A 21,379-nucleotide genomic window follows, 5' to 3' on the forward strand; every position below is an offset into this window, starting at 1 on the left:
GTGACATGTAGGCCAACCCCATGGACACACAGGGTTACACACAGTTAAGCTTCATCGTTCCCCTGCACTCTGAAGTGATTTATCTTCTCTGTTGTAACACAGACTAGTTTGGCGACGTAGCAGCGCTCACTCCAAGATTTATTCCCAGTGCTGTAGCAGTTATGGTCTTATTACACTCAGAGGAGGCGAGGTCATGGCCACATGCAGGGACACATCATTTCAATAGTTATGCTGATACTGCAGAAGACGCCCACTTTACACACTCCTCAGTGACAAGGCTTCCACATCAGGACGGCCAGCTTTCCAAATCACTGGCCTGCTTCTGATTATCCTCAGCTCTCCATCATGTCCTCAGCGTTAGACCCTGCACTTGTTCCACAGAGGGAATCATTCATTTCAGCTGTTTAACAATTGAACTAAACAGGAAATCTTTGGAAGTATTGATGAACCCAGCCACCACCAGCAGCATTCTGTTTTGTCAGTGGAGTCTGGTAGATTTCTGTCCCTACCAATCATTTACACCCAAAAATAAGGTTAATAAATACTGGACTTTTCCTCTAAATACCTGAATATTATTAAGTTGCACCTGAAAACTTAAATACATTTTACTTTCTGACAGTTTCTGAGTGTTTTACTACACTGTGATTTCACTGTTTTTATGTAGGTAAATGAAATGCTTTGAATTCTTCTACTACCACCAAATACTGTGGTGTTTCACCAGTCTATTCACCAGACATGCTAACGTGTGGTGAATACTTTAACCCACATTAAAGGTTTGAGCAAATTCTTCTTAATTCATTGCCCATTTACCCAAAATCTGTTCTTTCTTAACTTGTTTGTTTTGCAGTTCATCACACCACAGATTAGAGTTGTTTAAGATTCTTTGGAAAACCCATAAGTTTTAAAGTCCATGGTGGGGGTGTCCTGTTTTCATTTCTGTAAATGTGTGTATTTGTGTGTGTGTTTGCGTCACTGTAACACGACTTTCTGGAACAAACGCCCCCCCACCGAGACCGAGATCATTCCAGATGGGAAACAGATTGGTTCTCTGTGTTTATGGGCGTCTTTTTGTCTTTGTGTTGCAGGAAGAGAGAGAAACCCGAGAGCCATTCAGCCAGCATGGAGGGGAGGCGAGGTCTTCTCGTCAGCCTCATCATGGCAGCGTGTTTCTATGGCAACGCCGCCCAGAGGACAGGTGGGTATGATTATGCCGCTATGACTTAACTTCCTGCATACCAGCACATAAAGGATCATGGCAAACGTGCCCCTGCCTCAGCATTACATCAGCCCCAACATCTGTGAAACCAGTTTATATAGTTTATATACAGAAATGCACACGTTCCGGGCCTCACAGAGCAGGTGTGGGTGGCACGTTTATCATGTTCATTATAAACATGTAAGGAGCACTGTTACTAACCCTGCACAGAATGTGTTTTCTGCCGTGCACATGGATATGATGCTTTAACTGGTTCACAAAAGCACAAAATCATGGGCTTAATTACCAGCTCCTGCATAAAAATGTCCTTAATAGGTCTCTTATGTAAACGTTCTCTGATTCCTTTATTTTTAGAAAAGCTTATCAAACACAATTACGTCCTGGAATTTTCTCCTGAAAATCTATATTTTGAGTATCAAGCTCCCACTGACTGAAGTAGCTCTGTCAGATGGCAGCAATGGTCAGAAAGTCCATATAAGCTTCTTAAAAACACACTGGATAATCCACTTATCTGCAGTCGATGTGTTTGCTCCAAACCTATTGCCAGACAAAACACTGATACTGGACAAAACCACAGATTCAATTCCAAAACCAGCATTTAATTATTTTTCTATAATATCTGGAAACTGTCATGGCAACACCCTACAGTCCTAACCATCATCCTGACCTCTTCATGAAGTGCATGTCAGGTTATACAAATCTCATGCTACACTACATGTGGCAACACTTTTATCCAAAGAGACTTACAAGTGAGGGACAACACTGCAGCTCCAGACCTTGAAGTAAGAACTAAGAACTAAATCTGTTCAATCAGACAAAGAGCAGGAGACAAAGAGCAGAAGTTGACAGTCAGTGTTAATGTGATCTGGGAGCTGGATGACGATGCTCTACTTAAATTTACAGAGATGGTGCAGACCCAGAAGTTTCTCTGTATGTATAGTTGTCACTCTGCTGTTCCCATATTTCTTTATGCACAGTTACATAGCAAAAATACAAAAAAACAATGCGAGGTGACGCAAGGTCTCGACTGATGCATCGACCTCAGCCTGAGGTCAAAACACATCCAAATGTTCTTGGAAACTGCAGGAGTGGTTTGAGAAGTTTCTTTTTATGTTTTAATAGTTCTCTTGCTGGACTAATTCTGAATCCCAGAAGACTTCAGCCACTGTCTTCTACAAAGGAGCAAGCCTGATACTCAAAAGATACATTTTCAGTAAATTACTGCGTCAAACGCTTTTCTAGACATATCTAAGTTTCCTTTTAGTGAGACTCTCTCAGTCCTTAGTAATCACATTTCCAAACATCATTTCTCTCAGACTGTTGCAGAGCAGAGTTATCTAACAACACAAGTCCAGTTTGATCCCCAACAACTACAACAATAGTTTAGATAACAATCAACATTTCAGTACCCTGACCAGTACTGGTGTTAGATTTAGAGTAAGACAACTAAGATAAAGTGAGTATAAAATGAGTATGTATGCAGTCAGGCTCATGAACATAAAGTTTGTATACGATCAGGTGATGAATTGATGTTGAACACTTTGTGGTGAGGTGATAAAATCCTAAAGGAGAGGTAGAGTCTGAAGGAAATGAACACCAGCTGCAAGCAACACAACTTTCTTTTTTCATTTTCCTCACGCTTTTGCTTCCAATAGTCTTCCTGAAGGTAAGTGCTTGTAGTGTAGTGTTGTGCTGCTCCTGCCCAGAAAGTATCCACAACCTTACAACCAGCTCTGGTTTTTTCTTTGACTTGCCCACATGACCAGCCCCACACTTTTCTCTGTAAACCACGCTGACACTTTTCAACCTCTGGCTGGCACGCTTTCTCAAAACCAAGAACTGCTTCAGTAGTAAAAGCTTTCCTAGTAACTCCCTGAGGCTTCTTATCCCCACGACCTCTCCATGACTCGACAACCTTCCCCCTCAGTCTGCACTCAAGAGGCTGTAGCTGACATCGTCTTCCTGGTCGACGGCTCGTGGAGCATTGGCACCGAGAACTTCAAGCAGATCCGTCGGTTTCTGTCCACACTGGTCAACAGCTTCGACGTTGGGCCTAACCATGTCCAAATCGGCCTAGTCCAGTACAGCACCAGTCCACGCACCGAGTTCCTCCTCAACACCTATCGGGACAAACAGGACATACTCAAGTACATCAGCAAATTACCTTACATGGGGGGAGGCACCCAGACAGGGGAGGGTTTGGACTTCATGTTGAATAATCACTTTGTGGAGTCAGCTGGAAGCCGGGCTCGCCAGAGGGTGCCGCAGATCGCTGTGGTGATCACTGATGGCAAATCTCAAGACAATGTAGAGTCCCACGCCCAGAATCTGAAGAGAAGGGGAATTGTTTTGTATGCAATTGGTATCAAAGATGCAGATGAAGACCAGCTGAAAGAGATAGCGAATGAGCCGCACAGCCAGCATGTCTACAGCGTGTCTGATTTCGCAGCTCTGCAGGGAATTTCTCAGAGCATGGTCCAGACGCTGTGCACAACTGTAGAGGAGGCCAAACGACAACTACTCCAATTGTCTCAAGGTAAAATGTGTCACACCACACAGCTGGTGGTGATCACCTGATCTGACCTGAGTATTATTTATTTTTACGCAATGGTTGAGCCAACTATTAATCACTGGTTGTTGTGAACATAAGCTTTTGATCGTGTCACATGAACCTACAGTCTGAAACTTTATTTGAAATTGTTGTTTTTGTTGTTAGAAAAGAATAAATCAAGAATAAATGGCTTAATATTTCCTTAACTTATTTGAAGCTTTTAATGTTTAGTTTTCACTGGCAGTGTCACTGAGTCAGTTCCTCTAGTTTATGTTTTTCTGTCTTGTTTAATTGTAATATTCTAAGGTGTTCCTGTTATTTTGTCCACTCTGTTTATATAAGCTCACATGGTCCATATTCATTCAGTTCCACATGTTCACATTAAGAGCTGATCGTTTCATCCACAGTTTTCTATTGTCAGCAGCTCTACCAGGACAGGAAGTGGATATGATGCTTTAGTCTAGGGCCCATTAACAATGGCTGTACAGAGTCTTATCAGGGTTTATGTTGCTCTAGAATATGTCAATGTGGGATCTTCTGTTCCTCATCTTATTGGTCCAGATATTGACTTTGTTTTTCCTCTCGTCTAGAATGTGCCAAAGCCACAGTGGCTGACATCGTCTTCCTTGTCGACGGTTCCTCCAGCATTGGCATTGCCAACTTTCAGGAGGGCCAAAAGTTTCTTGGCAGTGTCGTCGCAGGCCTCGACATCGGCCCTGACAAAGTTCGGGTCGGCTTGGCACAGTACAGTGACGAAACTTACCAGGAGTTCCTGCTGAAGGATCACATGGACAAGCAATCCCTGCTGGCTGCGATCAGCTCATTTCCCTACCGAACGGGAGGCACAGAAACAGGCAAGGCCATCGACTTTCTCCTGCAGACGTACTTCACGGAGGAGGCTGGGAGTCGAGCCAACCAACGGGTGCCTCAGATCGCTGTGGTCATCACGGATGGTGACTCCACGGATGATGTGATAGGGCCCGCCCAGCGCCTGAGGCAGCACGGAGTCATTGTGTTTGCCATTGGTGTGGGACAAGCCAACCTAAAGGAGCTTCAGTCCATCGCCAGCCGGCCTGCAGAGCGCTTCCTCCTCACCTCTACCAGCTACCAGGCTCTGGAGAGGTTGACAGAGGGTCTGCTGCAAACTGTATGTGTCTCCATGGAGGATCAGAGGCAAGGTAAGGCAAACATCTTTTATAAAGTTATTTATCTTGCAGTAAAATACAAGAATCAGAAGAAAACACAACCCAAACATATGTTCATAGAAATGTAGAGAAGCAACAGAAAAGTAACATTTAAGGACAAACGAACACCAGATAAAGATTTGACTTTTATTTGTTGATGTTCTTCAGTTCTTACCTTGCAGTAGTGATGTAGAAGACTCCTCAGTTTTAGTCAGTGGCTTCAGCTAAATGTTAACGTTGTTTTTAATTCAGGTTTTTAAAACAGTTGTGTTCAGTTCAACCTCTTATCTCAAATCTGAATGATCTGAATTTTGCAGCATAAATGTTCCTTTTTCTATGTAAAATTTCAAATGCTTTGAGTCTGCAGACATAACACATAACACACTCCAGTGTTTCAGTGATGTTTGAGGTCAGCCGGCAACAATGCAGTATGGGCCAAAGTATGCATCATTAAGAGAGAGAGGTTGTTTGGGGAATGGGGACAAACAGCACTGAACTTACTGTTATGCAAGTATAGTGTGGGAACATAAGTTTTCCACAAACATGGTTCAATGGCCCGGCAGAGCCTCATGACCCTGTAGCCTCCTCATGCTACATAACAGAGGTTTTAATCCAAATAAGGATCACTGTCTGATTTTGATTTACTGTATTTTCATTAAGACACTCAAGTTTCTGATTTTATCTGTCACAACAGCAGAGTTTAATATTGTTTTTTGGTTTGTTTTCCTTCAGCGTTGGCAGAAAAGTTTGCAGATGTTTTCTTCCTGGTGGACAGCGGCATGGGTGCAGAGAAGTTTACGCAGATCAGGAACATCCTCGTCCGACTAGCCAATCAACTGAACATCGGAGAGTCTGCCCACCGTTTCGGCTTGGCTCAATATGGTCAAGATGTCAAGGTGGAATTTCTTTTTAACGCCCTCAAAACCAAGGAGCAGACCCAGACTACTGTTAAGCGTTTCCGTCAGCAGCGACTGCAACCCAACGAGCCACGTAACCTTGGCAACGCATTGCAGTATGCTTACACTAATTTTTTCACCAGTCAGGCAGGAAGCCGGGCAGACCAAGGCTACAGACAGTACCTGGTCGTTCTGAGTGGAAAAGACTCAAATGATTCTGTGTATAAGCAGTCACGTCTGATCAAATCAGATGGAATAATTGTGGTGGGAATGAGCCTCGGTGCATCAATAAAGGAAATGCGTGTCATAGCCACAGCACCATACATATACCAGACTATCACCAATGCTGTACCTACACTGAAGAGCATTTTTGAAACTGAGGAAGTGGAGGCTGCTCTCTCTGGAGGTAAAAAGCTTTTTAATTATACAGTTATTATTAAAATCAATCACTTGAGTGAACTGAAACTGACGTGAGCTATTTCTTCCTGCTTGTAATTCATTATCCATGTTGCATTCAACACTGGTAGGCAAGGCTGATAAGAAACAATCAGGAAGTGAACAGGCGTCTTCAAAAGTCTCTGTTTCCATCCATCGAGACCAAAACACAAACAAGCAGCATTCAAAAGTTCATTTCAAAAAGTCTGGAGTAGTGTGGACACCAGCTGTAACTGTAGCAACAGTGATGTTTTTTTAAGTAAAAGGCATTAGTGTGGATGTCCCAGGAACAGTCCTCTTTGTTCACATGGTGGTGGTGCCAACATCCTTGGCTTTAGTAGTACTTCCTGTTGGTCAGTGTCATAAAACACATTAATAGGCAAGAAAAGGTTAGTGCAAGTGCTATTTTTTTTCATTATTGGGCTAGGATGAGGGGTCTACCAAATATCTCATAAAGGGAATACTGTACTGAAAAAGCTGCCAGGCCACTATACTTGTTACTGTATGGCCACTTCCAGCAAAACAGGTTCGTGAAAAGTAGCACCACCACGTGTGTCTGTATCTATCACAAAGAAATTGCTGACAAGACAGAATTTTGATGTGAATGGTTGAGCTGCTCACAAATTAATTGGTAATGCTCCTTTCACAGATTGCAGGGCAGCCAAACTGGCAGACATCGTGTTCATTGTTGATGAATCAGGAAGCATTGGAACCCCCAACTTCCAGCTGGTACGCACCTTCCTGCACTCGATTGTGAGCGGCTTGGAAGTCAGTCCAACCAAAGTCCGAGTTGGCATTGTGCTCTACAGCGACAGCCCCACAGCACAGGTCTACCTCGACTCCTTCGATGACAAGAAAGAACTGCTCAAGTTCATCAAAATCTTGCCTTATCGTGGAGGTGGTACACGCACTGGAGATGCCCTAAAGTTCGCCCGGGAGAATGTTTTTATCAAGCAAAGAGGTAGCAGGAAAGATAAGGGTGTTCAGCAGGTGGCGGTGGTGATCACTGACGGTGAATCCCAGGACAACGTGAGCACACCAGCAGCTGATCTCCGTCGGGCCGGTGTCAAAGTTTACTCCGTAGGAGTCAAAGATGCCAACAAGGGCCAGCTGGTAGAGATGGCATCTCATCCCCCCAGTAAACATGTGTTTATTGTGGACAGTTTTGTCAAGCTGAAATCTCTGGAGCAGAGCCTGCAGAAAATTCTTTGCGTTGACATCATTCGCAAACCCTTTTTGGTCAGCACAAGAAGAACTGGAATCAAAGAAGGTCTGAGGCAGTTTTTTATTGTTTACTTGAATATCAACAATATATACACATATATGTTTTTAGTCAAAGTTTAAAGAGCATGTTAGCAGTATTTAAAGCGTAGAACATTTGGGAAATGAATATTAAGAGAGCGTCCAGCTGATGCTTCAGGAAAAGAACTCACCATATTTGTGCTCTTCATTTCCAGGCTGCGTACAAACAGATGAAGCAGATATCTTCTTCCTGATTGATCACTCAGGGAGTATTTACCCCTCAGACTTCAGTGACATGAAGAAGTTCATCATTGAGTTTCTTCACACTTTCCGTATTGGGCCACAACACGTCCGCTTGGGGGTTGCAAAATATGCAGATTCACCAAACTTAGAATTTGATCTGACAGCTCACTCAGATGTCAAGGCTTTGGAGAAAGCTGTGGAGGAAATTAAACAAGTGGGAGGTGGGACGGAAACAGGAAGAGCACTGACATTCATGGGTCCACAGTTTGACAAAGCAATGGCCACTCGTGGGCACAAAGTCTCAGAGTACCTGGTGGTCATCACTGATGGAAAATCTTCTGATGATGTCAAGATTCCTGCAGAAAAACTGAGGGCACAGGGTGTCACTGTCTACGCCATTGGGGTGAAAAACGCAGATCAAGAAGAGCTGCAAGAGATTGCCGGCGACCCTAAGAGAATGTTCTTTGTCAATAATTTTGATGCTCTAAGGCCAATCAAGGATGATATCATCACAGACATCTGTTCTGCAGATGGTAAGGACTGTTTCTACCTTGTCTACCACATTCTGTATGTGGCAGTTAGAGCAGCACACACCAGCAGCATCTGATGTGCATCATAGAAGGGAAATGACAGGAAATGAGTGAAGCAAGATGGGGAATGAGGGTGGCAAGATGGTACAGTGGTTAGCAGTGTCGCCTCACATCAAAAAGGTTCTGTGTTTGAACCCAGAACCAGGGCTTTTCTGTGTGGAGTTTGTGTGGAGCCTCTGGGTTCTCCAGCTTCCTTCCACAGCCCAAAGATGTGCAAGTTAGGTCAACTGGTGACTCTAAACATGTTACCCCTGCAATAAACTGCCAATCCGTCCAGGGTGTACCTTACCTCTTGCCCAGGGTCAGCTGGCATTGACTCCAGGCCTCCAGTGACCCTTAAGGATAAGTGATATAGATAATGGATGGATGGAATTGCATGCAACAGGACATGCAGCGACAGGTCTGTGTCTGGACATGAACGCAGACATTGTAAACCACCGGGTGGAAGAGATTTGTTTTTTTTAAAAAACAGATACATATACAAAAGCTCAAAATATTATTAACCTTAATTTGAACCCCATGTGTTTAATGAACGTTAGATCAATTTAAAATAAATGATGCAGCTCCAAGATGTGGCTGGTGTGTGTTGCACTTTCCTTACAACTGAAAGGATTCTGTTGATGTAGATATTTTATGGCTTCTATTGAACCTTTGAAAATAGTACAAAGGGCCCCAAAGCAAGGAAAGTAGGAAAAAAGAAGAATACTACACTAACATGTCTGTGCTTCTGTGTCCACAGTTTGCAAAGATATACCAGGCGATCTCATATTTTTGATTGACAGCTCTGGGAGCATCTATCCCGAAGACTATAAGAAAATGAAAGACTTCATGAAATCTGTCATTAGCAAGTCCGTCATTGGGCAGAATGAGGTGCACGTTGGTATCATGCAGTTCAGCACTATCCAACAACTAGCCTTCGCACTCAACAACTACTACACCAAAGAGGACATGTTCAGAGCCATTGATGGCATGCAGCAGATTGGTGGAGGCACACACACAGGCGAAGCCATCACTGATGTGTCACAGTATTTTGATCCAGTCAGAGGAGGACGTCCTGACCTGAGGCAGAGGCTGGTGGTGATAACAGATGGTGAGGCCCAAGATGAGGTCAAAGGCCCTGCTGCGGCTTTGAGGGCCAAAGGAGTGGTGGTCTATGCCATTGGAGTTGTGGATGCCAACACCACCCAGCTGCTGGAGATCAGCGGGTCAACAGACAGGGTGTATGCTGAGAGGGACTTTGATGCTCTGAAGGACTTGGAGAGCCAGGTGGCCCTGGAGCTCTGTGATCCACAGAGAGGTAAGAGCAGACCAACTGGTGCTGACTTTGAGGTTTCCTCCTAAAACTGATTTTTTGCAGGTTTGTTATAATGTAAACACACTTGTAATCATTTACTCTTTGCCCTTTTATTTCCAACCAGAGTGTAAGAAGACAGAAAAAGCTGACATTATTTTCCTGGTTGACGGCTCCACAAGCATAACCCTGCGCAAGTTTAGAAGCATGCAAACATTTATGGAGTCAATAGTGAATCAAACCACAGTTGGAAAAGACCTGACTCGCTTTGGGGTCATTCTCTACTCTACCGACCCCAAATCTGTCTTTACTCTGAATAAGTATACCTCCAAACGAGAAGTTCTTCAAGCGATAGCAGCACTGAAGTCCCCATATGGTGACACTTACACTAGCAAGGCCTTGGGATACTCGTTACAGTTCTTTGGTGCTGAAAACGGTGGTCGGGCGGCACTCCAGGTGCCTCAGATCCTCATGGTGATCACAGATGGCGATGCTACCGACCGTAACAACCTGGTCGCACCGTCCATTGCACTGAGAAACAACAGGATATCGGTTGTAAGTATCGGAGTGGAAGGAGCAAACAGAACACAGCTGGAGATCATGGCCGGTCATGACACGTCCAAAGTTTTCTACGTGGACAATTTCGATGCCCTGGAAACTCTGTACAAGAATATTACTGAGGTCCTCTGCCAGCCAGGTAAGAGACAGAGGTGTCATAGCACCTTGGCAGTAGCACATCTTTTTGTCAACAGCCCTTTACTCCAGTAAATTTGATTGTTCAAACCTACCTAGAATTAATTCAAATTAACTTGAAATATCCCAAGTATTCTGGGACAATGTTTCTCTTTCTGCTTTTGTAGTTTGTGAAAAACAGAAGGCTGACCTGGTCTTCCTGATTGATCAGTCTGGCAGCATCGATCCAAAGGATTACACCATCATGAAGAATTTCACAACAGGACTAGTGAACAGCTTCACAGTCAGTGAAGATTTAGTGCGTGTTGGAGTCGCCCAGTTCAGCAGCTCCTTTCAGCCTGAGTTTTACCTCAACCAGTTAAACACTGCAGAAGCAGTGAACAAGCACATCTTGAGCATGCAGCAGCTCGGTGGAGGAACCAAAATCGGACTGGCCCTGGAATCCATTAAGAATTATTTTGAGGCGTCACAGGGCAGCCGTAAATCTGCCGGGATCTCCCAGAATCTGGTGTTGATAACAGATGGCGAATCAGAGGATGAAGTGGAGGAGGCAGGCGATGCTCTCAGGGCTATGGGGATAGAGGTGTTTGCCATCGGCATTGGAGACGTCCACGACCTGCAGCTCCTGCAGATCACCGGTACTCCAGAGAAGCTCTTTACTGTGCAGAACTTCAATAGCTTGGAAGAGATCAAGAAAAAGGTGGTTTCCACCATCTGCAAATCCAAGCCCCCCGAAGATCCCCCACAAAGTGAGTTGAAAAGTATGATTTTTCTGTCTCCCTGTCTTTCCAAACACATTCCTCAGTGTTTATGACTGTCAAAGGTAAAGATGTTTCCTTTTGCTACAGGCTGCACCATTGATATCGCCATGGGATTTGATATCACTCGAAACAGAGCTCCTGGTGAGGCACTGATCCATGGCCACAGCAAGCTCCAGACCTTCCTGCCAGACATCGTCCATTACGTTTCCTCAGTACCTGGCCTCTGCTGTGTCGGCCCCACACCTGTGAAAACCAACATCGCCTACCGACTTGTAGCTCGTGATGGACGCATCCTGTATGACTACAGCTTTGAGGGCTACAATGAGGATGTGGTGAGGAAGGTCATGACCACGAATTTGGCAGAGGCCACTTATTTCAACACCGCCCTGCTGAAATCCTTCGAGCAAAAGTTCAAAGCCGAGTCCAGATCTAGTGTGAAGGTGAGTCTGAGATGTAACACAAAGTCTTATTGGACAGTTTTACACTTCTACTAGTCTTTGTAGCCGGTGAATTTTTCCACAGTTTCCTGCTAAAGGGACCAGAACTGAGCGGCTTGAAGCTGCAGCTCAGCCAGATTTAAAGTATTTAAACAGTTGTAATTTGCTTGCAATGAATGGAAAATGTGTCACATTAAGTCAGTCTAGAATTAAATATTCTGCAGCTGATGACTTAAGACATATTAGGTTCTGACTGTGTGGGACTTGAGTCCAGAGAGTCAGGAAAATTACTTTTAATTGATTTTCAAGCTTTTTTATGTGGTTGCTGAAACATTCTAGTTCTCATTGTGTCTTTTCCTGATGCCAAACCACAAATCTGGCGCTGATGTAGGATTAAATTAAACAAAGCATGACAATGATTAGCAAGTGCAAGTCAGCCAGCACCTCTGAACCAGTGTTCTGGTTTATCCTCCTCTATCAGACAAGCTTCGCATAGCAGTTTTCTTTATCTTCAGCTGAATGATGGTCAGAATAATGATGAATAGTGATGAGATGTAGTTTTCCTCTCAATGACTTTTACAATAAAAGCATTAATTTCATCCTTCAGGTGCTGGTGATCTTCTCAGACGGACTCGATGAAAATGTGATGAGTCTGGAACGTGAATCAGACCTGCTGCGAAAGTCTGGTAAAAACTGAAGCGCTTTGTGGCGACCAAACTTGATCAAAAGTTCTTCTGTTCACAAATATATATATATATATATATATGTATATGAATACAATTGTTCGTGTGTTTTTTGTCTGCAGGCATCAGTGCTCTGCTGACTGTGGCTCTGGAGGGAGTGCGTAACCCCGCCGAGCTGCAGATGGTGGAGTTTGGTCGAGGATTTGGCTACAAGCTTCCTCTGAGCATCAGCATGCCAAGTGTCGGCAGCACCATCCTCAAACAGATCGTAAGTCACCGTGTCACTGGTTACCACAAAAAAGGCAATCTCTTCACATCCACTCAAAGGAAATTCTGTCTTTAGCAGAGTGATAAACATCCTGTTTACATACTGAGATCTGAAATGTACACTTTGTTCTGAGACAATCAGGAACTAGGTTGACTTGTTTGGGACTTTATTGAAGATAATACTCTCTTGGTTAAAAATACACCAGCTATGAATGCCAGCTTGACATCTCGTTGGTGTAACTGGATCCAGGCTAACAGTTTCCCCCTGCTTCCAGTCTTTGTGCTAAGTTAGGCTAACCACATGCTGGCCCTCTCCCTGTGCTGGACACAGAAATCAAACTGAGACTTATCTTCTCATCTGACTCGGGAGGATTTCCTTCATGCCACAGAGAGAGCAGCTTAGCTTGTTACTAACTCTGACTGTTTTTTACAGTTGCGAACATTTATTAATCACATAAATCTGACTGAAATACATGACTTTTCTTAGTGTGTTGGAACAGTTCTGCTTATCACCATCAGGTTTCCGTCACAACCTGTCTGTCACAGCTGAGATTATAAAGAATAATTGAGAACAAAATGATGGACAAATTCTTTTTCTCAGTGTGACAAGAATCACAGAAACAAACTCTTCTGTTCCTGTCCTTGCGTGTCTGTTATGCAGGAATGAAAAACCAGGGAAAAAATAACCCTCAGGGAGGTGTTGACTGGAGAAAGTATGCAAATTATTCGCCATGTTGAAGAATGGCCACTGGCAGAAGAAAATAGATAACAGAAATCCAGTAAAGTTTAGTGGAACAGCAGCAGCTGAAACCTTCAGCAGGAAGAGGCTGTAGTTTCAGGGAATTTACCATTTTTATCTTTGCAAACAATAAAAACAAGGCTTCAGTGAAAAACAGGGTTTTGTCTGATTTTATTTTGTTATATATTCAGATTATTGTTTGACATAAAATTCAACATAGTTATGGAGTTTTATAAAATAACAGCAGCTGGTTTATTATTTATTCATTTATTTGAAATCTGAACAAAGACAAACTGAGACACTGAGCTCGGTGTCTCAGCAGAGACACACTAGTTTTCCAGTAGTGAACAAATGTCAGTCCACTGCTAAAACACAACTATACACAAGACCCCGGAGGTAAATGTGTTTTTCATTGAGCTGAAAATAGTTTCACTTTATGATGTTTCTGACTCTCCAGCTGTTAAACTCTGTATCTGTGTGTGTGTGCAGGACACGGTGTCGGACCGAGAATGCTGCAACGTCATGTGCAAATGCTCGGGACACGAAGGCGTGCGAGGCTCTCGGGGCCCCCCGGGGTCAAAGGTGAGTGGAATATGTACAACTTCTAAAGTTTAAACACGATGTCAAGAATGTTTGAGAAAGCGTGTCAGAGGAAATAAGAGGAGGTTTCATCACGGCCTGCTTCAGTTGATATTTCAAAGTAAAGTAGGACTTTAAGTCCCGTTCTCCACGCATTCCAGGGTCAGTGTTAAATGTCTGCTGTTCCACAGGGAGAAGCAGAGGACACTCACATCATTTACTTTAAGAGTACAGCAGTGTTTCATGTGACTGATGTCTGATCAGATCTGTAATCCTGAGTGACCTGAATTTCTATTTTTATTATTGGGACTTTCCTGTGACTGAACTTGATTGTGTTTAATGAACAGGGAGTGTCTGGACAGAAGGGTTACCCCGGGTTCCCAGGAGAGGAGGGCGTCGCTGTAAGTGTCTCCTCACTCAGCTTCTCATTTCACTTTAACCTGAATGTTTGCTTCAGTGAATCAGCATGTCCTCAGAGAGCTGAAGGTTGAAATGAATCTGACTCAGCAGACTCCCGCTCACTGTGTTTGCAGGGCGAGCGGGGACGTCCCGGACCGAGTGGACCTCAGGGTGTCCAGGGATGTTCGGGGCTCAGAGGATCAAAGGTGCAGTTCACACTGAACTCTTCAGTTATTAGAGATGATGATGACTGTGTATATACTGTGGTAGGAGCAGCTGTTATGTGCCAGGATGTTGACGATGTGTCTCCTGCTGGTTGTGTCCACAGGGCTACAGAGGCCTGCGAGGAAACAGGGTGAGTGAATCAGACGAGCAGGAAGTCATGTGACCTGCTGTAGCAGTAAAGTCCAGATAGAGTCACATTAGAAAGGAAACGTGCTGACGCTCGAGTCTCTTCCAACGCTGCAGGGTGAAGAAGGAGAGGACGGACTGGACGGAGTCAACGGAGAACAGGTACCAACCTCATCGTCATCATGTTTCTCTGTAATCTGTCTGTTTCAGGTGTAACACAGGTGTGAACAGGAAGTGGCTGTAACAGGGCTCATGATCACACAGACAGGAAACATGGGTTTAAAAAAGAGAGAGACAGGACTGAGATGTTCAGATAATAGAAGAACACAAACACAAGGAGGGAAAGAAAAGATTCAATAAAAATCACTGATTATATTTGTATTCATGTTTACATTTGTTAAGTAGAGGAAATAAACATGGAGGACGTCTTCTTCTCTTCTCTGGATAGTTTTTAGTTGTGATGATGATAATAACTAGAAATGAAATCTGTGGGGGATCTGGAGGATCTCATCAGTCTCTGATCGAGTCTCAAACATTAAACAGGAGCTTTGTTGTGTCGACATGATCGTGGATCTGTCACTGCTGCAAGGAATCATGGGATGTCATTCTCTCCAGTGTGAGATGAGATAGGAAGCAGTGAAGGAGACCTGGACCAGGTCTGATCAGGTCTGACACTCCCTGAACAGATAAAGCTCCATGAACCTGCTCAGGAGTCAAAGACTGTGGTAAAGGCGGCGTCCTCGTCAGCGCTGTGACACCTGCAGAGAACAGAGGTTACCTGGGTTTATCAGGAGGTGGCAGCAGCTGATGTGACCTCCTCACTTTAAAGATCAGACGATGTTTGGTTCAGTCCTGATGGAGGAAATGAGCGGGTGTGTTCAGGAAATGAGCTGATTGCAGGGATTTTCAGCGCTGAGCTGAGTGTGGTTTTTTTCTTTGTGTTTTTCAGGGAGTGACAGGAAAGGACGGAGCCCGAGGAGAGAGAGGACACCCGGGAAACCCCGTGAGAAAAAAGACTTTTATTTCCTCTCAGGATCTGATCACTGTGAAAATATTCACAGCTACAGAGCTCCAACTCTAACTCATGAAAAATTCAATCAATGCTCATGACTAGAAAATATAACTGGAACAATTTATTATTATTCAAATAATATTTCATCACATAATTAATGATAACTCACTTATTTCTATTAATATTCATATTATCATTGTTACATCGATTAATTTATTTTTAGAAAAGATTTTTTTAAATCAGAAAATATGAGCTTGTTTTATCGTCTCGAGTCATTTAAAGTCTGAGTGAATGAATGAGGAATATTTGAGTTGTTGTCGGATGATTCATTTCTAATATATATAAACATATAATTCTGTTTTCTCTGATGAATCTCGCTCAGACTTTCAGTTAATTTAGTGGTTGAATCATTAGTTTCCATCAGACACAGCAGAGCAGACACAGACCGCTCTCTGTGGAATTCACCTTTAATGAGGCGTGGAGCTCGGAGGCGTTGACCTCTGACCTCCAGATGGTTGATTGACAGGCTGAACTGTCGTCCTCAGGGTATCCCAGGTATCAGAGGAGAGGCGGGGCTGAAAGGACAGCGAGGACTGAGAGGAGATCCGGTGAGTACCAACGTAAAGACCAGGATCAGGATCAGGAACTGGATTTAGAGAGTGTTGATGGATCTGATCCCTCATCTCATCAGACAGAACTCAGACTCTCAGAAACCTCTTGGTATTTTACAAATAAGCACAAACATGTGAAGAAATGAAACCATTTGGAGCCTGAACAGAGACAGACTGAGCACAGTCACATCGAGAGTCTGATCATCCTGTTAAAACCTCCAGCAGAGTTTGATTTGACAGATTTATGATCAGCTCAGAGGAAGAGGAAGGACGACTGTCACAGTATAAATCCCTTAAAGAAACAAACTGCAGAGCTGAAAGCTGCAGATTATTCATTTGATTTAATGATCAGAGAAAATTAATCTCTTCATGTTCACACAGTTCCAACATTTCCACCGAAAATAAAACCACACAAAAGAATAAACAGCAGCTTCACTTCACCTCCATCTGATCCAAACACAGACGTAGAATCCGTGTGTGTGTGTGTGTGTGTGTGTTTCCCAGTAAGGCTCGTTGCTTTGGTTAAAGACTCCACTCCTCTGAGTTTGTATTTGAAGAGTGACTGTGTCTGTGTGTTTGGGTGACAGGGTGAACCAGGTGTTGACAACACCACACCAGGAGCCAAGGGAGAGCCCGGCAACCCAGGTTTACCGGTGAGAAACACCACAGAGCACCACAGAGTCTAAGGTTGTGTTATCAGCCAGTTCATCCTGTATCTGTGTTTAATCCACAGGGCTCACCTGGAGAGGACGGACGGCCAGGTGAGAATGGAGTCGTCGGAAACCCGGTGAGATTTTCTAGCTTAGTTTGCAATGAGCTGCAGGCTGAATTTCAACTTTATTCACATATCAAGACATTTTCAGGTTTTATTCTCCGACATAAAATCGACTGCATCAGGAGTGGGGGATTTACAGTTAATGACTCATTAACTGTCTGTGATTCTTTGATAATGAGTAACGCTGCTGTTTGTCTGTCTCTCAGGGTCCAGATGGACGGAGAGGCTCGGTCGGTCCGAAGGTACGAGAGGAAATCAAACAGTGCTGGTTTATATGAGCCTAAACACCTGAGAGCCCTGTTTAAACTCAGTGTGTGTGTGTGTGTGTGCGAACAGGGTGAACCCGGAGGACCAGGAGTTCTAGGACTATCAGGCAACCCCGGTGCTTCTGGTCCACAGGTGAGTCATCACAGCAGAGTTTAGTCTGACTCAGGACTCCAGAGGATCGGTGTCTAAAACTGGTCCATGCTGTTTCTGCAGGGTCCCAGAGGGGTCAGAGGTCAACCTGGACCAAGAGGAATCCCCGGGCTTCCTGGACCTCAGGTCAGTATATGAAGGATTCAGTTTGTCAGATCATCTCTGTGAAACCAACAAGACAAATAAGACTTTACTAAATCACAGTGAAGAGGATTTACAGACTCAGTCAGTGTGAAGGATCCGCCTCCTCCTCCTGCTCCTCTTCCTCCTCCTCTTCCTCCTCTTCCTCCTCCTCCTCCTCCTCCTCCTCCTCCTCCTCCTTCCTCCTCCTCCTCCTCCTCCCTCCTCCTCCTCCTCCCTCCTCCTCCTCCTCCACCTCCTCCTCCTCCTCCTCCTCCTCCTCTTCCTCTTCTTAGACTTACGACTGTATTTGACATTATTTCTGCAAGTTTTCTTTCCCTGAAGTTTAAATACTAATACTACAAATGCCACTAATACATCGTCCTAAATAATTCATACTACTACTACTTCAACTGATGCTTCTACTACGTCTGCTTCTACTGCAGTAACATTAACATTAACATTAACAGCACTGATTGTTAAAGCTGTGTAAATCCTCCTCTGTCAGGGAGTGAGTCATTTATTTATCAACCTACAGATAATCTCATTAACTGTGTTGAGAAACATTTCATTTTGATCCACATGTTGAAGTTGTGATGGAGTTTCTTCCTGTGAGAGGAGCAGTGACTCTGAGGTCGTAAACGCAGCACAGATGCATCATCACTCCCTCAGTGTCTGATTAACGATTGTGGGAAGTGATTGGTAATTTCGTGGTTGTCATGTTTGACACCTTAATCACCGAGCGTCACAAATCTGGAGACTCTGACAGCTGATGTCGCCGCCGCCGCCGCCTGACGTCTGGGACTGATCTGGGTTCTGGCTCCAGTCAGGAACCCCCACCTGATGTGGTCTGACCTGTCCTCCCTCCTTCACAGGTCGTTCAATTCATCAGTCAGAAATAAGTTGAAGTCCGAGCTGAGCTGCTCCCAAGACTGAACTGCTGCTGTAGCTACAGCGTCCCCTACAGGCTGCACAGCTCATTACACCTACTGCTACTACTGTTACTACTAATGACTGCTTCTACTGCTAACAGTAATAATAATGATTGTTAAAGTCTTTAATCCAACAGACAGATCTCAGTTAAGAGTTTTGTTCTCTCGGCTAAGTGTTTCAGTGCAGCAGGTTTAGTCAGGACCAGATCAACAGAGCGTTCAGATTTATTACACTGTTTATTTTATTACACTGTTTATTTTATTACACTGTTTATTTATTACACTGTTTCCACTACACTGCAGAAAATATTCATGTCTGTCTTTGTTACATTTAGAAAGAGACCGAAACTAAACTAAACTAAAACTGAAAACAACTCCTTCAGTCATCAGGTGCTGATGTTGTAACGACCAGTGATTTGGATGATGCATTCAAGGACACTCAGATTTCAGCTTTTCTCCTCCTGCTCTGAACTCTGTTGCAGGGTCAGCCAGGATCAGCTGGAGACCCGGGATCAGTCGGACGCCGTGGACCTAACGGACAGAAGGTGTGTGACATTGATTTCCATTTTTTTAGATTAATCTGTCACATAATCAGCAGATTAAATCAACATGATCTATTTAACCTTAGAATCTCAGTTTCAGATTCATTGTGATGGATCAGTGTAACCTGCAGGTTAAACAGCTGGAATCAGACCCAGAGAGTTCAGAGTGAAGCTGAACTGTAGGTCAGTTAAAAAGACTCATTAAAAACCAGCGTTCATCTCTGATATCCAGGGAAACTGACGCAGATATCAAGAGTTCAGTGTGTTTGTTACAGCCACAGCACTTCCTGCTCCAGAAGCTGGGGATTATGGGTAATAGGCTTTGTTTTCTGTATATGAAACCCACTGAACCACTCAGACTCAGAGCAACAACAGAAGTAATTACCACTGGAGGCTGCAGGGGGCGCTGCTGCTCAGTGAAGTTACAGAGTGTTACTTTAATCGACTGAAAATAATCGTTTGTTGCAGTCCTGATGTTATTATAATCTGTTCTTATAACCCTTTATGTGATGAACCAAGTGTTGATGTTTTAGGGTCAACCAGGAGATCCAGGTGATAAAGGTGTTCCAGGATCACTGGGACCCAGAGGAATGCCGGTAACGTCTGCTGTGTCTGTGTTTACTGTCTCATATAAACTGAGTATCTGATGTAAAACCCTCCGACTGACTCTGAGCTCTGTTTCAGGGTGAGGATGGTAGAGATGGTTTCGGACCTGCAGGACGTAAAGGTGCCAAGGTAGAGGAGGAAATATTTGACATTTTTGAAGAATGAAATTCATCTTTTCCTCTCATTTTGTTTTATATGAGTAAAAAATGTTCCTTTCTGTGTCTTTACAGGGAGATCCTGGTTTCCCTGGTTATCCTGGTCTAATAGTGAGTTTCACTGACAGCAGATCAGATTATATCAGGTGTCACTCACACATTAAACAAAGCACATGATCAGGGGCCAAATGAATCAGTGGTTTAGAGTCCAAACATCACACAGAGCCAGAGCTTGAAACTCTGACTGGCTGCTGGAAAGTTGGAGATGACTTTATATTTTCAGCTCAGGCGTGTAGCTCACAGTCAGACACTTCACCTCTCCGACTGCCAACACTGCAAACAGCCAGAACTCTGCCTCCATGTTTACCTGTTGATTGTAAAAAATTAGTCTTACATGAGTGAGAGTGTTTTACAGCAGAGTGGTTCATCATGTGACCTGCTCTAATGTTCCTATGGAGGCTGCAGTTTAAATCATTACACTCTCTGTGGCAGTAAGAATAAAGTACTCAGAAGGAGAGGAAGTATTCAGATCCTTTACTGAAGTTAAAATACCACACAGTAACTGTTCAAAATACTACACCGGTTCCAAACACTTTCCTCCCTGTCACTGTCAGTTTGACTCTGCACATGAGGTTTGTTCTCAGGAGGAAAAATACAGACTAGAAAATGTATTTCCTGCAGAAAATGCAGTGTGAATGCTGAAAGCTGAATGGTAACTGCTGAAACAACCCTGAATGTGGCTGAAAACACAGATGAAATGCTGAAGAAAAAGATAGAAGTTGAAACCAAAAGTAACTGCTGAAACACTGCTTAAAGTTGCACAAAAAAAACAGGCAAATGCAGAAGCAAAACGTGGAAGCTGAAAGTTAAAGACAGCTGAAACATTCATTTGAATAGCAAAACTGCAGAAAAAGCTGAATATTAAAAAAATTATAAATACTAGAAAAAAGTTGAATGTAAGCAGAAATGTCCCAAAAGAGTTGAGTTGAACCACTGCAGAAATTTTTTCAACTTCACAGTTTGGTACTCTTTTAAAGAGGAGCGTCATATAAAGCTGAATTCTTGTGTAGATACATGATTTAGGTGTTTACAGGATACAGGAGGTTTCATTAATAACATCATGAATTTATGTTATGCATACTTGGGTTTGTCCAGATTCTTTTGGAGAAACATTTTTATTTATTCTTTTATTCACTCAGGATCATCAGGGAAAAACTGAGCACTTACAGTTCAAACAGACTGTTTTCTCTGTTTAGATTTTCTGATATCCAAAGAAAATACAGAGCTTAAACATGAGACAGGCAGCGTGTTGAAGCCAAACTGTTGTGATGAATGAAGACTGTGAGTTTGTGTTTTCTTTTTCCTTCAGGGTGAGGACGGCATCCAGGGAACCAAAGGATATCCAGGACGTAAAGGGAACTTGGGTCGAGGGGTGAGAGACAAAACCTGTGACGTTTGATTTTTTATTCAATTTGGTTTTTGATTCATCATCAACTCTTTTTCTGATTGATGCAGGGGAACTCAGGCCTACCTGGAGAATCAGGACTGCCAGGAGAACAGGGATATCCAGGACACAGAGTGAGTGGGGGACAGCCTTAAACTGCAGGGTCAAAGTTCAGTTGTCAGTTTAACCATTAAAGTGCATCAGAAAC

The 21,379-nt window shown here is 43.6% G+C and overlaps 1 protein-coding gene across 3 annotated transcripts in view; it reads left to right on the forward strand.

The window, feature by feature from the left end:
• The window catches only part of col6a4a (collagen, type VI, alpha 4a), a 54,158-nt gene that overhangs the window by 24,306 nt on the left and 8,473 nt on the right, over nt 1-21,379 (forward strand). For all 3 annotated transcript variants that reach the window (XM_018674036.2, XM_018674035.2, XM_051076346.1), the window contains exons 4-33: nt 1,086-1,195; nt 3,144-3,752; nt 4,358-4,945; nt 5,684-6,253; nt 6,932-7,552; nt 7,740-8,300; nt 9,097-9,654; nt 9,776-10,345; nt 10,509-11,090; nt 11,190-11,542; nt 12,147-12,225; nt 12,345-12,490; nt 13,718-13,810; nt 14,155-14,208; nt 14,341-14,412; nt 14,535-14,561; nt 14,675-14,719; nt 15,507-15,560; nt 16,115-16,177; nt 16,768-16,833; nt 16,914-16,967; nt 17,162-17,197; nt 17,292-17,354; nt 17,436-17,498; nt 18,907-18,969; nt 19,500-19,562; nt 19,651-19,701; nt 19,803-19,838; nt 21,097-21,159; nt 21,243-21,305. In XM_018674036.2, the coding sequence (XP_018529552.1) occupies nt 1,120-1,195; nt 3,144-3,752; nt 4,358-4,945; nt 5,684-6,253; nt 6,932-7,552; nt 7,740-8,300; nt 9,097-9,654; nt 9,776-10,345; nt 10,509-11,090; nt 11,190-11,542; nt 12,147-12,225; nt 12,345-12,490; nt 13,718-13,810; nt 14,155-14,208; nt 14,341-14,412; nt 14,535-14,561; nt 14,675-14,719; nt 15,507-15,560; nt 16,115-16,177; nt 16,768-16,833; nt 16,914-16,967; nt 17,162-17,197; nt 17,292-17,354; nt 17,436-17,498; nt 18,907-18,969; nt 19,500-19,562; nt 19,651-19,701; nt 19,803-19,838; nt 21,097-21,159; nt 21,243-21,305 (6,342 nt within the window). In that variant the 5' untranslated portion in view covers nt 1,086-1,119. The remainder of the gene's footprint in view (nt 1-1,085; nt 1,196-3,143; nt 3,753-4,357; nt 4,946-5,683; nt 6,254-6,931; nt 7,553-7,739; nt 8,301-9,096; nt 9,655-9,775; nt 10,346-10,508; nt 11,091-11,189; nt 11,543-12,146; nt 12,226-12,344; nt 12,491-13,717; nt 13,811-14,154; nt 14,209-14,340; nt 14,413-14,534; nt 14,562-14,674; nt 14,720-15,506; nt 15,561-16,114; nt 16,178-16,767; nt 16,834-16,913; nt 16,968-17,161; nt 17,198-17,291; nt 17,355-17,435; nt 17,499-18,906; nt 18,970-19,499; nt 19,563-19,650; nt 19,702-19,802; nt 19,839-21,096; nt 21,160-21,242; nt 21,306-21,379) is intronic.

The sequence above is a fragment of the Lates calcarifer genome, linkage group LG15, assembly GCF_001640805.2.
Source record: "Lates calcarifer isolate ASB-BC8 linkage group LG15, TLL_Latcal_v3, whole genome shotgun sequence".
NCBI lineage: Eukaryota > Metazoa > Chordata > Actinopteri > Centropomidae > Lates > Lates calcarifer.